This window comes from Vidua macroura, chromosome 22 (genome assembly GCF_024509145.1).
Source record: "Vidua macroura isolate BioBank_ID:100142 chromosome 22, ASM2450914v1, whole genome shotgun sequence".
NCBI classification, from domain to species: domain Eukaryota; kingdom Metazoa; phylum Chordata; class Aves; order Passeriformes; family Viduidae; genus Vidua; species Vidua macroura.
The window spans coordinates 1,040,338-1,056,852 of NC_071592.1; the positions used below are offsets into that span (position 1 = coordinate 1,040,338).

Genomic DNA, 16,515 nt, shown 5'->3' on the forward strand with positions numbered 1-16,515 from the left:
CAGGGGCGGTCGAATGACGTCATGGCGAGGGGCGGGAGGTGCCGTGGTTTCAGGGTTCCACCCACGGCACGCAGGGAAAGGACTCCTCGCGACACCACTCCCCTCAGGGAGCGCCTCCATCGCCCCCCACCCGGGCGGCGCTCCGCCTCGGCGCAGCGCGACGTCACGGGAGCGGCGCCGTGACGTCACGGCGGGAGGGAGGGAGGCGCGGGGCGGAAGCGGCGGCCGGGGCGCGCGCGGGGAAGCGGAAGCGGAAGCGGCGCAGGCGCGGGGCCGAGCGGAGGGGACGCGCCCGCCATGGAGTCGCGGGGGAAGGAGCCGCAGCCGCCGTGAGTGTGGGGGGCGCCGCGGGGCGGGGCCGCGCCCGCCCGGGAACACCGGCGCGGGGCCGGCGGGAGGAGGAAGGGGAAGGGGCCGCGGGGGGAACCCGCCCTGCTCAGCCCTGCCCTGCCCGCCGCGACGGGCTGCGGGTGCGGTGTGCGCCCGGCGGGCTGCGGGCGGCGGCCGCGGGAAGCATCATCCCGCTGTGCATCCTTCGGGATTTTGAAAAGATGATGATGATGGGCCGGAGCATCGCCGCGATGGGGAGAGCGGGGAGCTGGGCCTGGTCAGTCTGGAGAAAGGAATCCCGTCATCCATACCAATATCTCCCGGGAGCGTCAGAGGATGGTTCCCGGCTCTCTTTAGTGATGCCCAGCAACAGGACAAGGAGCAGTGGCCATAAACTAAAACACAAATTCCACCCCAACGTGGGGAGGAACTTCTTTCCACGGGGGGTGGCAGGGCATGGAACAGCTGCCCAGGGAGATCGGGGGATGTCCCTCTCTGGACGTTCCAAACCCACCTGGATGCATTCCTGTGTCACCTGCTCCAGGTGACCCTGCCTCTGGATGATCTCCAGAGATCCCTCCTGATCCATAACGGTCCTGGGACTCTGGGATCAATCCCACCACGCTGTGCTGCTCCCGAAGCCAGATTATCCACCTGGCCTGTGCAGCTCAGCAGCTGTAAGCTGGATCTCTGGGCGCTAATAGCGACTTATCCTGGCAGTCTCAGCCGCTGTTGCTGAGCTATTAAAGCCCTCGTGGCTCAGGTGTGGGGCCGCAGAGCATCCTCGGAGCTGAGCTTTGTTCTCCGTGTCGGGGCCTGGCTCCAGGGGAGTGTCTGCTGCAGAGTCACTCTGGCGTGGAGCAGCATCCCTGGTGTTGCTCTCAGCCAGCTGCCAGCACGCAGAGGAGCAGGCAGGAGCGGCGGGTTCCAGCAGCCCTGTCCCAGCCCTGCCGCTGTGGGAGCTGCTGGAGCACCGGGTGTGTCAACTGCTCTTCCCACAGGAACAGAATGGGCATGGGGGACTCCAACCCGGCAGCAGTCCCGCACGCCGCCGAGGACATTCAGGGAGATGACAGGTGGATGTCACAGGTAAGGCTGGCAGGTGGATCCTCCTTCCTGGGGGGATGTTGGGCCAGTGCTGCCCAGGCCACATTTGGGACCCTGAGGAGCCTGGAGCTGGCAGCTGTCACACCTGTGTGTCCTGCCACGATGGAGCAAAGGAAGAGAAGTTTGGAGCCTCTTTCTGGTGAGGAGTGACTGCACAAGCTGAGCTGGCTTAGTCCAGAGAAGACTGAGAGGGGATCCCATCAATCCATACAAAATCTCCCAAAGATGGGGCCTGACTCAGCTCAGTGACAGGACAAGGAGCAGTGGCCATAAACTAAACCATGCCACGTTTCATCCAACCCGGGATGCTCACGGGGTTGTGGAGGAGTGTCCAGCAGCTCAGGGGTTAATGGCAGCAGGGAAGCTGGCTGGGCAGCTGTCCCTGACCTGCAGCAGGGATGGGTGCCCAGGAGCAGGTGTCACCTGGAGCTCACCTTGTCGCTCTCTTTGACAGCACAATCGGTTTGTCCTGGACTGCAAGGACAAGGAGCCCGACGTGCTCTTCGTGGGGGACTCCATGGTGCAGTTGCTACAGCAGTACGAGGTAGGGATGGAGGGATGGAGGGAGGGAGGGAGGGAGGGAGGGGTGGACTGGAGCAATTGGAGCATCTCTCTAAGCCAGTGGCTGATCATGTGTAACGCTGATGACTGCCACTGTTCCCGTTTTCACTGCTGTCTCCTGAGCCCTTCCTGCCCTGCTTCCTGAACTCCCCAGTGCCTGGACACTGCTTTACCTGGCTGCTTTTCCTCCCTCTCTGAGGCCACGACCGACTGCCTGCGTTTTGGCACATGTGCACAGCCCCTCAGCTCTCAGATTCCAGCCTCCTGAGGGCCATCGAGTTCCCTGTGGCTGTACCTGTACCAGAACACACTTAGCCTGTAGAACTCAGGGTGCCAGAGGCATTGGTCCACTAAAATTATTGAGGGAAAGAAGAGTTCTCTACTGCCGTGGTGGCAGCTGAGCAGCTTTGTTCTGCAAGAGCTGCTTCCCTTTGTTCTAGTTTTGTTACCTGGGGATGAGAAGGATTTAATCAGGTCACAGACTCCTTCTTCAAAGGCCCTGTGCTTAGGGACACCGTGGTCTGCAATGGATCAGCACTCTGGGGCTCTGATGAGTTCAGCAAATCACTGCTCCAGAGATCTTTCCTTCCTGTGTGCCAGGTCTGAGAGCTTGAACCTCAGCAGCTCCATCTCTTCTGACTCCAAATAAAACCTCGTTCCTTGTCTAAGTGCCCTCTGTGGAGTGAGTTTTCGGAGAAGGGCTCGTGGCTGCCCTCAGTGACCTTGAGGACACCGTGTGGTGTCTCTGCCTCACAGGCAGGATGCTGCTCTGAAGCAGCACATTGGTTTCTGCTTGCAGATATGGCGAGAGCTCTTCTCACCGCTCCACGCACTGAATTTTGGGATTGGTGGAGACACCACGGGACACGTTCTATGGAGACTGAAGAACGGTGAACTGGAGAACATTAAACCCAAGGTACGAGCTGCAGAGTTAGTGAGGGTATCCAGGTGTGCAGTGAAGGTCACCTGCAGCTGCAGGCCTGGCACAAGTGCCTTCCCTGAGGGCAGTGGGCAGTGCCAGCCCCGGGGCTGAACTCTTAAGCCTGAGTCTCCCTGCAGCTCCCTGGCCACAGATGATGTTTATGCAGGGATTTCAGGGTCATCAGCCCTGTTAACACTTGCTCTGGAAAAGCTGCAAACATTTTTCTCTCCTTGCAGGTCATTGTTGTTTGGGTTGGAACAAATAACCATGAAAACACGGCGGAAGAAGTCGCAGGGGGAATCGAGGCCATCGTGCGCCTGATAAACACCCAGCAGCCACAGGCCAAAGTGATTGTGCTGGTACGTCCCTGCTCCCCGGGCTCTGCCTTACTGGCAGTCACTGGGCGGTGCTGGGAGGGCAGTCCCCTGATCTGTCCTCTGCTTTGTGCCTCCCCTTGCTGGCTTGGCTTTGCAGGAGCCCTCCTTTGGCCCTTCCAGAGCTGGGGGGACTCATTCCCAGTAATATCCCACTTATTAATGTTGCTGAGGAAGTCCTGTGAGGGGAAAATAGGTGCCCAAATCCCAGTTGGCTTTGGGAATCCTAGTTGGCTTCCTTGTCCTAAGGAAGCTGCTGCCTGTCTTGCTGAGGAGCTGAAAGTGTATGGAAAGAGCACAAGCTGATACATTTAAAAAATAAAAGAAAGTTTCCCTGCCAGTCAGTGCTTGTAGTTCATCTGGCTCCTTCACTTGTGTTTCACATTAGGCCCGAATGGACAAATTCTGATTCAAGGGATGAGTTCCTCTTGTCACAGACATCCTAAATCTTGACAGGCAGCCCGAATTGGAAGGGAAAGCAGGGCTCCTGATGGCATCAGGGTCACACAAAGCTCTTTTCTGCCTCCTCTCGTGCCAGGGCCTGCTACCTCGTGGAGAGAAGCCAAACCCGCTGCGGCAGAAGAACGCCAAGGTGAACCATCTGCTGAAAGCCTCGCTCCCCAAACTGCCCAACGTGCAGCTGCTGGACGTGGACGTGGGCTTCGTGCACTCGGATGGCACCATCTCCTACCACGACATGTTCGACTTCCTGCACCTGACGGGCGGGGGCTACGCCAAGGTCTGCAAGCCCCTCCACGAACTGATCATGCAGCTGCTGGAGGAGACCCCCGAGGAGAAACGAGCTGCCCTGGCCTGAGTCGCTGCTGTCAGCGTGGAGAGCATCATCCAGCCCATCAGATCAGTTCTGTCACTGGCACTACAGAATCCTTCTTTCTTAAAGCACTTTCCATTGTAGAATGTTACCGGATGTCCGTACCTAGTGTTTTGAGGGGGAAGGCTCATGTTTAACTGGTCTTGTACATACGAGGGCCGGCTGGGTTGGTTTTATTGCAGGAGGAAATTAGCTGAAGAAGAGTTTTACTTTTAAACCATTCCTCATTTAAAACGAGAACAGGACTGTCACTCTGTGCCCCTCTCATGTCTTGTTGCCCTGTGGTTGTCCTAGACCCCTTGTAGCCTGTCCGACAGCCCGCTCCTGGCTCACCGTTCCTGGCTGCAGCCGTCGTGCTCTGTGTATTTGCCTGGGAACAAGAATCACATTCCACTTGCAAAAGCCAGAACAGATGCATTTTTCCAAACTCGGTTCCACCTTCTAGGCGGTTTTGGTTTTTTTTGTTTGGGGTTTTTGTTAGTTTGTTTGTTGTTTGTTTGTTTGTTTTACTGAGGGGGGGTTTAAATGACACGTGTTGCTTTCTCACTCCTTTCTGAAGCAGCTTGAAACTGGAATTCAGAAATTTAAAGAAGCAAACAGTTACCTGAACTCGTGTAACACTCCCCAGTGCTTGTCTCGTGCTCGTTTCCCCAGTCCTGCTAGCGGGGGCACCTTCCCTTCCTCCCACGCAGCTCTCCTGGGAACGCTCCCATTTGGGTGCTGCTGCTGGCCCCTGCTCCTGCTGCCCGTGATGTTGCTGGCTTTTAGCAGTTGCTCAGTGTAGGATTTTAATGATCCAGTAATTGGTAGTTATTTCCTCACTCCTCTGGAACTGACAGACATCCCTCTGAGGTGTCCGGGCTCTTTGCAGTTTTTGGTTTTTTTTCTATTTTTTTATTAAGTATGACTGTTACATCCTTTTTTTTTTTTCCTAAAGCAAACCCACATGAAGAGCCCCTGGCTGCAAGGCCTAAATCACTCTGAAGCTTTACAGATCCCAAGGTGTATATTTCCTTATCACTACTGGTTTACTTGTATAAACATTTTATTTGAGCAACTACAGCCTCTTAGAGTAAAAAGTGGAGTTAAGGCGTAGCTTCTCCTGCCCTGGACACTGCTCCTCACCTCTAGCAAGGGAGCCAGAGGGGCAGGTGCCCTCCTAAAGGGCTGTGGCTCACTGGGGTTTTGGTTTGGTTTGTAGTTTGGAGGGCTGGTTGTAGCGAAACAACTTTTCATTTCAAACTGAGAGCTTCTCTTCCAGAAAGAAATGGTTTGGACCCGAGAGGCAGAGCCCTAGATGAATTGATAACTTGCAAATAACCCATTTTAAACCAAATCTGTTCCTCCCTGCCTTACCTGCCGGAGCTGGGGCTCAGTGGTGCCACGCTGGGTTTGTGCTTCCCGTGGGATTCCAGGCAGGTAAACCTGGGAGGAACAGAGAGCTTCACTCCGTGCTCCAAGGGAGGAGTGTTCAGGTGTCAGGCTTTGCTGAAGCCCATAGGTACTGTACATAGTCTGTCTGCCCTTTGCTGTAGCCAAGGGGCTGGTGTGTAACTCTGACCTAGCGTTGAGGAATCCCCTAACGTCCCACCTCGTCCCCCTCCTCCTGTAGGTTTGATCATAGCAGGATTCCTGCCTGGATTGCATGCATAGTGTGTGTTTTGTTTCCAGTATATGTGATCTACACACAGATGAAGGAAAGGTGAAGCATTCCCCTGGCCAGGATCAGACACAGGGAGCTGCAGAGTGCCATGGGAGAGGAGGGATCACATGCTACCCCCACGATCCAGACCAGGGGTGCTGCTCCCTGGAGCTCCACGGCCTTGCAGGGCAGGCTTTGAGAGAAAACTGCTCACGCTTCCCATAAGCTTCTGGCTGGAAATATTGGGGAAGGGCAAGTGGAAAATCAAATGTTAAAAGTACAGTGCAGTGGAGAATTCCTGGGGAAGGGCTTAACCCGTTCTTGCTCCCTGAGAGCTTTCCATCTCCAGGCTTGTGAGAAAAGGCCGTGTGCTAGATTAATCTCTGCATCCCTGCTCCCTTCCCTCCCTGCTGCTGCTGCTGCATTTGGCTGAAGAGATGCTAACCAGGAATGTACTGTGCAGTAAAGCTCTGACTTCGCTCGGCACCCTGTGCTCGCTGTGAGCCAGCCCCGTGGGCAGGGTGCCCAGTGGCCCGGGGAATTTGGCAGGCTCTGGTATCACCAGGGAGGCTCTGCTGGCTCTGCTTAGGCTTGGCTTGCTGAGGTGCCATGCTCTGTGCTGGTTCAGTGCTCTCGGCTCTGCTTGTTGCTGCCTGGCAGGAAACTGCCCTGCTCACCTGGGCAAGAGGGGTTCTGCCTCCTGCTCACCCCGTGCTGAAATCCGAGTGCCTCCTGTGAGAAAACTTCAGTTCCAGCTCCGGATGTCCCTCGGGACAGGGCTGGGCTGGAGTTGTGGCCTCCTCTGAGTGAGCGTGTCCAGTTTTGTGTTTATGCAGCAGAGAGGAAAACAAACAAAAGATGTGAAATGACAGAGTCTTGTGAGGTGCCAGGGGAGGGTGAGGCAGGAGCGGGGAGGCCCCCATACCTCCCCTTGCTGCCCACCCGCTGCCCCGAGCCTTCCCCGGGACACAACCATTGTGATTCTGCTTTGGCAAAAATGCATCGGCTGGTAGAAGTCACTGTTAGTGCATATTTCGATATAAATGTCAATGTTTCACCCACCGTGTCGCAGCCTGTGTGTGTGTGTGTGTGCCCAGCCGTCTCCTGCCCCGTCTCGGTCACTCCTGGAGGTCTCCATGGGGCCGGGCAGGTGCTGCCAAACCTCCCACTGCGGGTCCTCCCCGGCTCTGGGAGTTGTGCTCAGCCACATCCTTGCTCCTCGTTTAATTCCTGCTTTCCCCTGCTCCGTTTGGGGCTGGTTTTGTCTGTTTTTTCCTCCTTTTCCCCGTGCAGATCTCGGTGCTGCACCCAAGCCTGTGAGCACGGTGCTGCAGGTGAAGGGGACTGGTTTATTTTGGCCCTCGACAGGACATCGGCTTGTGTTGGATTCCCGAGTGATTTATCTCAAATGGCCCTGGAACAAACAGGGAATCACATCCCCACGCAGTCCCGCTCACAGCCATCCTGCAAGAGGCGACTCGAGTTGCATCAGGGCCGAGGAGTCGGCCGGAATTCTGCTTCTCTTCCCGCATGTCTGTCCCTGAGGTCGTCCCATCTGCCGCCAGCGCCACCACCTGCACCTGGAAACCATGGGCAGACTGTCCAAACTGTGGGATCCTCAGGGACAGGAGGGCCCGGAGAAATAAAGTGCACAATAGCAGCAGTGCCTTGTCTCGTGGCGTTTGTCCCGTGGAGCAGAGCAGGAAGCCGGTGGCAGCGGTGCTGGATGTCAGAGCCAGCCCAGAAATGGCTCTGAGTGAGGTGACACGGGGCTGAGCCCCTTCAGAGGGGGATTTTCAATCAAAACGCCCAACTGCAGGCAAGTAAAATGTGATATAAAGATCACGGAGCTGTTGGAGAGAGGCCTGGAAGCGGGAGGCTCGGCAACAGCTGGAATCGGGGGATGTTTTGGGAGACACACCAAAAATGCAGTGTGGCATCACTCCCGCTTTCCCAAGCATGGGAGGACTCCCAAGGTACTTTGAATTATTCCATCTCTGGTGGTGAAGGGTGCAACAAATGGGAGAGGCTGCAGGAACCCCGGTAGGAATCCGGAGAGAGCAGCAAGAGAAAGGGATGGAGCAGATCCACCCCTTCCCTGACAGGATTCTTCCATGTTCTCACGGACTTTTGGGGCAGGGAGGCCGGGCAAGGGGTCTGGGTGGGTGTCTGGGGTGCTGCATGGCACCTGGGCTTCCCTGTTGGGGCAGGGACTCCATATGGGGTCTCCTATGGAGAAGAGGCTCCGTTATGGGGTGCTATAGAAGACAAAACTCCCTGGAGCGTTCTATATGGGGCAGGATCTGCCCTACAGACCAGGGCTTTTCCGTGGGGTTCCACAGGATCCCATATGGAGCAGGGGCTCCCCTTTGGAGCCGGGGTCCTGTCCTACACGGCCGCGGGGCTCCCCTACACCGCAGGGCTTCCCCTATGCGGTCCCATATGGAGCAGGGCTCCCTTGTGGGGTTTTATATGGGACAGAGGCTGCCCTGTAGGACAGGGCATCCCCGGCGTGGTTCCCTATGGAGCCGGGCTTCCCCCGCGGGGCCGCGCACGGGGCTCGGTGCCCCGGGGGCGGGGGTTCCCGGCCGGGCCGGTGTCCCTGGGCTCGGGCCGGTGTCCCCGGGCTCGGGCCGGTGCCCCCGGGCTCGGGCCGGTGTCCCCGGGCTCGGGCCGGTACTCCCGGGCTCGGGCCGGTGTCTCCGGGCTCGGGCCGGTACTCCCGGGCTCGGGCCGGTGCTCCCGGGCTCGGGCCGGTACTCCCGGGCTCGGGCCGGTGCTCCCGGGCTCGGGCCGGTACTCCCGGGCTCGGGCCGGTACTCCCGGGCTCGGGCCGGTGTCCCCGGGCTCGGGCCGGTGTCCCCGGGCTCGGGCCGGTGCTCCCGGGCTCGGGCCGGTACTCCCGGGCTCGGGCCGGTGTCCCCGGGCTCGGGCCGGTGTCCCCGGGCTCGGGCCGGTACTCCCGGGCTCGGGCCGGTGTCCCCGGGCTCGGGCCGGTACTCCCGGGCTCGGGCCGGTCTCCCCGGGCTCGGGCCGGTGTCCCCGGGCTCGGGCCGGTCCCCCCGCCCCGCCCGCCGCGTCACTTCCCCGGCCGGGCACTCAGCGTGCGACGGGCCTGACGTCACCGCCGGTCCGTGTTTACCGCGGTGCGGAACGGGAAGGGGACAGGGGACCGACACCGGCAGCGGCAGCGGCTCCGCGCCCCGCCACAGCGCCCGCACCGCGCCCGGCACCGCTCCGGCCCGGCCATGGCGCAGCGCGCCCGGGCGCGCCCCGGCTGAGCGCCCCGTCCGTCCCTTCTTCCCGTCCCTTCCCGTCGCTTCCCGTCCCGTCCGTGCCGTCCCGCCCCGCGGACCTTGGCCGGGGATGCTGGCGGGATGTCGGGCGCCGGGGCGGCCGTGCTGGCCTGGGCGCTGCTGGCCGGGGCACTGCTGCCCCCGCCGCCCGTCCGGCCCCAGCCCCTGCCCCGCGGGGACCGCCAAGTGCACGAGAAGGAAGCGCAGTTCAACACCACCTACAGCGACTGGGTGCACGCCAACCTGCTCAACATCTACGCCTTCAACCACAGCGTCCGGAGGAATCGGGTGAGCCGGGGTGGTCAGCAGCGCCGCGTCCCCCGCGGGCTGGCCGTGCCCGGGGGCGGCTGTGGGGTGCGCAGGGCACGGCAGCCTCTGCCACGGCGGCCGAGCAAAGTCCAGCCCTCGGTTCGAGCCGCCGCGGCCCGACCTGCCCGGCCCGCACCTCACCTGCCCCTGTCCCTGCAGACCGAGGGCGTGCGGGTGTCGGTCAATGTCCTCTCGGACCAGAAGGACCAGCCCGTCCTCTTCGTGGTGAGGCAGAAGGAGGCGGTGGTCTCCTTCCAGGTGCCGCTCATCCTCCGGGGCCTGTGAGTACCAGGGGGTGGGCAGGGATGCCCCATGCAGGAGTTCCCCATGCAGGGACACCCCATGCAGGAGTTCCCCAGGCTGGGACACCCCATGCAGGAGTTCCCCATGCAGGGACGCCCCATGCAGGAGTTCCCCATGCAGGGATGCCCCATGCAGGAGTTCCCCATGCAGGGACACCCCATGCAGGAGTTCCCCAGGCTGGGACACCCCATGCAGGAGTTCCCCAGGCTGGGACACCCCATGTAGGAGTTCCCCAGGCTGGGATGCCCCATGCAGGAGTTCCCCAGGCTGGGATGCCCCATGCAGGGGTCCCTGGGAGGGGCTGCTGGGCACACAGGGCTCTCCCTGCCCAGGTACCAGAGGAAATACGCGTACCAGGAGGTGAGCCGCACGCTCTGCCAGCCGCAGACCAAGGCCGAGGTGGAGACCCAGCACTTCTACGTGGATGTCTCCACGCTCTCCCTCAACACTTCCTACCAGCTGCGGGTCACCCGTGTGGAGAACTTCGTGCTGCGGTGAGGGGAGCCCCGCGCCCTTGTCCCCTTCCCTGCCTGCTGCCTGTGGGGGCCGCAGGGGCTGTGGACCCCCCCCTCGCCACCCATCACCTTTCCCGTGCTCTCTGCAGGACCAATGAAAGGTTCAGCTTCAATGCCACGGCCGCCCAGCCGCAGGTGAGGGCAGCTAGCACGGCGTGGCACGGGAGGGGGCTGCAGCCAGGAGGGGAGCGTGGCCACCGTGGCAGCAACGGGCCCTTTCTCCCCGCAGTACTTCAAGTACGAGTTCCCCGAGGAGGTGGACTCGGTGATCGTGAAGGTGACCTCAGCCATGGCCTTCCCCTGCTCCGTCATCTCCATCCAGGACATCCTGGTAGGTGTGGGCAGTGGGTCTCCTCCGTGGGTGACCCGTGGTGCCCGGCGGGGCTGACGGCCCCTCTGCCCCCGCAGTGCCCCGTCTACGACCTGGACAACAACGTGGCCTTCATCGGGATGTACCAGACCATGACGAAGAAGGCGGCCATCACGGTGCAGGTGGGCACGGGGCTGTGCCAGGGGGCTGAGCCGAGCCCGGTCCCTGCCTGGTGCTGCCAGAGCCCACAGAGGATGTCCCAGGGATAACCTCTGGCATGGGAGACCCCCGCTGGGCTCTGCTGACCCCCGTCTCTTGCTGCAGAAGAAGGATTTCCCCAGCCATAGCTTCTATGTGGTGGTGGTGGTGAAGACGGAGGACGAGGCGTGCGGGGGGGCTCTGCCCTACTACCCCCTCTCCAAGAATGCCTCTCCAGGTTTGCAGTGGGGCTGCCACCGTGGGCGGTGTGGGGACAAGGTGGGGACAGGGCAGAGAGCTGAGCCCTGTCCCTGCCTTCTTCCAGATGAACCCGTGGATCAGCACAACCGGCAGAAGACGCTGGAGGTGATGGTGTCACCCGCCATAACCTGTGAGTCTGCGAGGGGCTGGGGGGGCTGGGGGTGCTGGGCTCTCTGGGGACCCATGGCAGGGCCCCCGAGGTGCCACCCCCGCTGAGAGCCTGTCCTGGCTCTGCACAGCCGAGGCCTACGTGCGCAGCGTCCTCTTCTGCCTCGGCATCTTCCTCTCCTTCTACATCCTCACGCTGCTCATCGCCTGCTGGGAGAGCTGCCGGTGAGTGCCCGGGTGTCGCTGCCCCTCCGGGTGCTGAGCCCGTGGGCACAGTCCTGCTGGGGACCCTGGGGCTGTGTCCCCTGGCCCCAGCAGTGGCACAAAGGGGCTGACAGCCGCTTCCCTCGGCAGGCAGCACAAGAGGAAGGGGCTCCTGGCAGCCATGGATTCGCCCAGCCTGGACACAGGTGAGGGCTGGAGGCAGCAGCCAGCAGCATGGAGGGGTCTGCCCGGGGAGTTCCTCATTGCTCTGCCCTCTCGAGCCTGTGGCAAAGCCTCTGCAGGAATATCCTGCTGAGTCCCTGGGGGTAAATCCCAGTGTCAGGGGGACAGAGAGGTCCCTGCTGTGGGGCTGGCAGGGCTGTGCTGGGGCTTTGCATCTCACCAGGTCTATCTCTTTCTTCTCGTGGCTTTCCGGGGACTCCCAGCATCGCTCCTGGGTAGGTGCCAGCTCTGTCCTTGGCTCTGAGCTCACTCCGTGCCAGGGCAGGGGTGGCGGGAGCTGCTTTGTGCCCAATGGCCATGCAGCCCTGGGACAGGGGTGCCACAGAGGGTGACAGGGACCCTCTTGTCCCGCAGGTCACTCCCGTGGCATCCCCGACTCCTTCCTGAACCGTGGTCCCTACGACAGCTACGGTTACGGCTCCTTTGGTGAGTGCCACACGCTGTCCCCCACCCCTCACCCCCTGCCCTTGGGCCGTGCCCACCCTCTGCCTGTCCTTGTCCTTGCAGGGAACGGCTCCTCCAGCAGCACCGAGGGCATCACAGACAGCCTGGGCTCAGCAGAAGTCTCCTACAGTTACGTGGGTGAGTTGTTGGGCCACTGGTGTGGCTGCAGCCCTGCGGAGCCTCGTGCCCGCTGGCATCCTGGCTCTGTCCCCTCCATCTCCGGGAAGGGTCCTGGGGCTGCTGGCCCCTCCATGCAGCCCCCAGCGGGGTTTCCATCTGTGACACACCTCAGGGAGCTCTGCTTCGGTAACTCTGGCTTTCCTTTGAAGGGCAGGAGCAGTTCAAGCGGCGCACGCCCTCCGCCCCGATGAGGCCGCTGAGCATTCCCATGGGTAGATGCTGGTACCGGGCAGGGTCGGGCCAATCAGGGCGAAATCTGCCCAGCCCCAGGCTGTGCCCGGGGCACAGAACCCCTGCTCCCCTCCCTCAGAGCAAGGGCAGCACCTGAGGGGCTGCAGAGCAGGACAATGTCTGCCTGGCCCTCGGTGTTCCCCAGCGTGGCAGAGCCCCGGGCAACAGGCACGGGGCAGTGCTTGCCCACCTGGGCACAGCCACCAAACTGTCCCCAGGGCAGGGCTGTAGGGAGCTGAGAGCTGTCCCCAGTGTGAGTTGGCAGGGAGGCAGCCCAGTGGTTAATTGGGGCTGATTGGGGTTCTGCGGGGTGGGCACCGAGGCTCTGGGCCCTGCTGATGGCCGCGGCTCGGCCGCAGGGGAGCGGTCACTGGAGAACGTGGCCGGCCGGCCGCGCCTGGACTCGCTCAGCTCTGTGGAGGAGGACGACTACGACACGCTGGCCGACATCGACTATGACAAGAATGTCATCCGCACCAAGGTGCGTGTCCCCCCCAGCCCCCAGCGTGTCCCTGCTGGCCAGGCAGGCCCCTGACCCCCCTCTCCTTCCAGCAATACCTGTGCGTGGCCGACCTGGCGCGCAAGGACAAGCGGGTGCTGCGGAAGAAGTACCAGATTTATTTCTGGTGAGTGGGAGGCGATGGGGAGGGGGGCACCCAGCAGGGTCCCGGCCTGGGGTGCACAGCAGGGACCCCCTGACAGCCCCACCCTCTCCCAGGAACATCGCCACCATCGCTGTCTTCTACGCCCTCCCCGTCATCCAGCTCGTCATCACCTACCAGACGGTGAGTGTGGCCAGGGCAGCAGTGAGGGGCTCCTGGGAGCTCTGGGGGCTGCAGTCCCCAAACCGTGCTCTCCAGCATGGTGGGGACATCCCTGAGAGCCCGCTGTGTCCCTCACCCTGCTCGTGCCCACAGGTGGTGAATGTCACTGGCAACCAGGACATCTGCTACTACAACTTCTTGTGCGCCCACCCTCTGGGGAACCTCAGGTGGGCTGGGGGGACGGTGCAGGGTGGCTGGGGGTCCCCTGTGCCCAGGGCTGGGCTGCAGCAGGACCCCAGGGAGGGAGGGGGTTCACAGCACCCACACCGGGGCTGGTCCCTCGCAGCGCCTTCAACAACATCCTCAGCAACCTGGGCTACGTGCTGCTGGGTTTGCTCTTCCTGCTGATCATCCTGCAGCGCGAGATCAACTACAACCGCGCGCTCCTGCGCAACGACGCCCACGCCCTGGTGAGGGACAGGGCTGCCTGGGGGGCTCCAGCTGCTTGGTGGGGCTCAGCCTCCCGGGACCCCCCCATTTCCCCTTTTTCCCTCCCCTCTGCCCCGCAGGAGTGTGGCATCCCCAAGCACTTTGGGCTCTTCTACGCCATGGGCACCGCCCTCATGATGGAGGGGCTGCTCAGCGCCTGCTACCACGTCTGCCCCAACTACACCAACTTCCAGTTCGGTGAGTGGCCCCCCCGGTCCCCCCCCACCCACACCGGGGCCACCCACGCCCCTCTCACCGCTGTGCCCCCCCCCCAGACACCTCCTTCATGTACATGATCGCGGGGCTCTGCATGCTGAAGCTCTACCAGAAGCGTCACCCGGACATCAACGCCAGCGCCTACAGCGCCTACGCCTGCCTGGCCCTCGTCATCTTCTTCTCCGTGGTGGGCGTGGTGAGTACGGTGGGCACTGAGGGAGGGGGGCTGGTTGCCCCCGCGGCTCACTGCCCACCCCTCGGCTCGCCCTGCAGGTCTTTGGGAAGGGGAACACGGCCTTCTGGATCGTCTTCTCCGTCATCCACATCGTGGCCACGCTGCTGCTGAGCACCCAGCTGTACTACATGGGGCGCTGGAAGCTGGGTGAGGGGGGGGCACCGCGAGCGAGGTGGGAGGGGACAATGTGGTGGCCCCCCGGTGTCACCTCCCCTCTCCCCACAGACTCGGGCATCCTGCGCAGGATCCTGCACGTGCTGTACACGGACTGCGTGCGGCAGTGCAGCGGGCCCATGTACGTGGTGAGTGCTGGCACCGGGGCCCCCGGCTCTGCGGAGACCCTCCCTGGCAGCCCCCCCAGAGCAGCTTCCCCTGGCCCTTCACAGCCCCCTCCTCTTTTGCAGGACCGCATGGTGCTCCTGGTCATGGGGAACATCATCAACTGGTCACTGTGAGTGCAGAGCTGGGCACGTGGCAGATCCCACCCTGCTTCTCCCCGTCCCTGCTGCCGCCCCCACCCCTCTCCTGCGGCGCTGCCGTCCCTCCGTGGGGCTGGGCCGAGGACTGGCAGCTCATGGCAGCTGTGAGCCCAGCATGACAGGTCCCCCTGCACCTGTGGCACCCTCCTGGAGTCCCCACGTGCTGCCTGATCTCCCGGGGGCTGCAGACATGCTTTGGGGACAGTGGGCATGGCAGGGGGACCCCCAGGCTGACCCCACTGCCTGTCCCTGCCTCCCCAGCGCTGCCTACGGCCTCATTGTCCGCCCCAATGATTTTGCTTCCTACCTGCTGGCCATCGGCATCTGCAACCTCCTCCTCTACTTCGCCTTCTACATTATCATGAAGGTGGGAGTTGAGCCCTCGGCCCCCACGGGCCCAGCGGGCAGGGCAGGGCAGGGGTGGGCACTGCTGCCAGCTCCTGCCCACGCGGTGACCCCGGCCTCTCCCGCAGCTCCGCAGTGGCGAGCGCATCAAGCTCATCCCCCTGCTCTGCATCATCAGCACCTCCGTGGTCTGGGGCTTCGCTCTTTTCTTCTTCTTCCAGGGGCTCAGCACCTGGCAGGTGAGCAGGAGGGTGGCACAGGCAGCGGGGTGGGCAGGGTGGCCACGGGCAGGCACAGTGACGCCGGCCCTGTGCCCGGCAGAAAACACCAGCTGAATCCCGGGAGCACAACCGTGACTGCATCCTGCTTGACTTCTTCGACGACCACGACATCTGGCATTTCCTCTCCTCCATCGCCATGTTCGGCTCCTTCCTGGTAGGTGCTGGTTCCACTGGCACGGCAGCCGCTGTCCCCAGGTCACCAGTGCCCTGCTCCCCTCACTCCCCTCGCTCCACAGGTGCTGCTGACGCTGGATGATGACCTGGACTGTGTCCAGCGGGACAAGATCTACGTCTTCTAGGAGCCTGCAGCCACCCGCTGCCCTGGGACTGTGCCAAACGCCCGGCTGCAGCCCTGGGAGGGGCACCCACCCCTGGGGAGGGATGTCTGTGCTGCAGGTCCTGCCAGCCACTCTGTCCCCCTCCCCACACAGCGCTGGGGTCCTGGTTTGCCTCCTCCCTGTCAGCCGGGTCCCTCCAGGCACTTCGTGCCCATCCCTGGGCCCGTCACAGCCAAAAATGGGGCTGGGGGGCCACCAGAGCATCCGTCCTCTGTGGCAAGTGACACTGGAAAAGGTGCTGCTGCTGCTGCTGCTGCTGCTCCGTGTCCGTGTGCCCGTGGGCACAGCGGGGGGATTGGGGCGAGCGCCGTGCCAGCAGCCCCGTGGCCCCCCGAGCACGTGGGTGTGGGTCTCTCTTCAGTGCCTGAGTCGAGTGGGTGGGAGGTGGGGGCGCGTGGGGCCAGCACGGTGGTGGCAGTGGCTCGTGTCCCCTCCGGCGCCCCAGGAGGGGTGGCCGCAGTGGGCCCCCGTCGCTCCCCGCCGAGGTGCCGCGCTCCCCGCGCGTGGATCTGCTGGGAAGGGACTCGCATTAAAGTGTCTGCACTTTGCCCGTGCCTGCTGCTGCTGCCAGGGGTGCCGTGGGGCAGCTGTCCCCCGCTGTCCCTTCTCCCCACGGGATTTTGGGCGAGGGGAGATGCTGCAGGCGCTGGGAAATGCTGCCCTGGAGAGCACATGTGGGGAGGGTGGGGGTGGCCTGTGGGTCACGGGGGGACTGGCAGCCCCACGGGTGGGTGACCATGTCCCACTTCACGGGCAGCAGAGCTCCCTGGGGGCTGTGGCATGCTCGCAGCGCGGTGCCAGCGCTGCTGCGTGCCCCGCTGTGCCCTGACCCGCTCCAGCTGGTGCCCGCGGGGCAGAGGGAATCCCGGGATCTGCGGGCTGCCCAGGCGCGGTGCCCGTGGGATGCCGCGGCCTCGCTGCCGCTCCCGGCAGCCCCGAGCGGACGCCGTGGGTGTCACCCGTGCCCCCGCAGCATCCCCTGCGCGGGGGGGACCCTG

The 16,515-nt window shown here is 62.7% G+C and overlaps 3 protein-coding genes across 8 annotated transcripts; 2 read left to right on the plus strand and 1 right to left on the minus strand.

Annotated features, from left to right (window-relative positions):
* The first annotated feature begins 256 nt into the window (after nt 1-256).
* On the plus strand, nt 257-7,431 carry PAFAH1B2 (platelet activating factor acetylhydrolase 1b catalytic subunit 2). The gene is made up of 6 exons (XM_053996894.1): nt 257-329; nt 1,332-1,419; nt 1,892-1,981; nt 2,798-2,914; nt 3,157-3,279; nt 3,833-7,431. The coding sequence occupies exons 1-6, from the start codon at nt 298-300 to the stop codon at nt 4,109-4,111; spliced, it is 729 nt and encodes a 242-aa protein (XP_053852869.1). The 5' UTR covers nt 257-297; the 3' UTR covers nt 4,112-7,431.
* Nucleotides 4,456-9,018, minus strand: LOC128817926 (mucin-1-like). The gene is made up of 3 exons (XM_053996830.1): nt 8,946-9,018; nt 8,449-8,883; nt 4,456-4,496 (listed from the first exon to the last, which is right to left on the minus strand). Exons 1-3 carry the CDS (start codon nt 9,016-9,018, stop codon nt 4,456-4,458), a joined length of 549 nt encoding a protein of 182 aa, XP_053852805.1.
* SIDT2 (SID1 transmembrane family member 2) lies at nt 8,481-16,065 on the plus strand. Of its 6 annotated transcripts, XM_053996882.1 has the most exons (28): nt 8,483-9,352; nt 9,533-9,654; nt 10,009-10,170; nt 10,281-10,326; nt 10,421-10,522; nt 10,600-10,683; nt 10,826-10,937; nt 11,025-11,090; nt 11,200-11,293; nt 11,423-11,478; nt 11,719-11,730; nt 11,870-11,941; nt 12,023-12,097; nt 12,289-12,351; nt 12,730-12,851; nt 12,923-12,996; nt 13,089-13,155; nt 13,288-13,361; nt 13,481-13,604; nt 13,704-13,821; nt 13,899-14,035; nt 14,113-14,221; nt 14,300-14,376; nt 14,479-14,525; nt 14,815-14,920; nt 15,027-15,137; nt 15,220-15,333; nt 15,416-16,065. In XM_053996882.1, the coding sequence occupies exons 1-28, from the start codon at nt 9,146-9,148 to the stop codon at nt 15,476-15,478; spliced, it is 2,616 nt and encodes an 871-aa protein (XP_053852857.1). In that variant the 5' UTR covers nt 8,483-9,145; the 3' UTR covers nt 15,479-16,065. The 6 variants fall into 6 exon arrangements, with proteins under 6 accessions (XP_053852854.1, XP_053852856.1, XP_053852855.1 ...); XM_053996879.1 differs by having other exon boundaries at nt 8,481-9,352; nt 14,113-14,376; XM_053996884.1 differs by lacking the exon at nt 11,719-11,730.
* The last annotated feature ends 450 nt before the right edge of the window (nt 16,066-16,515 follow it).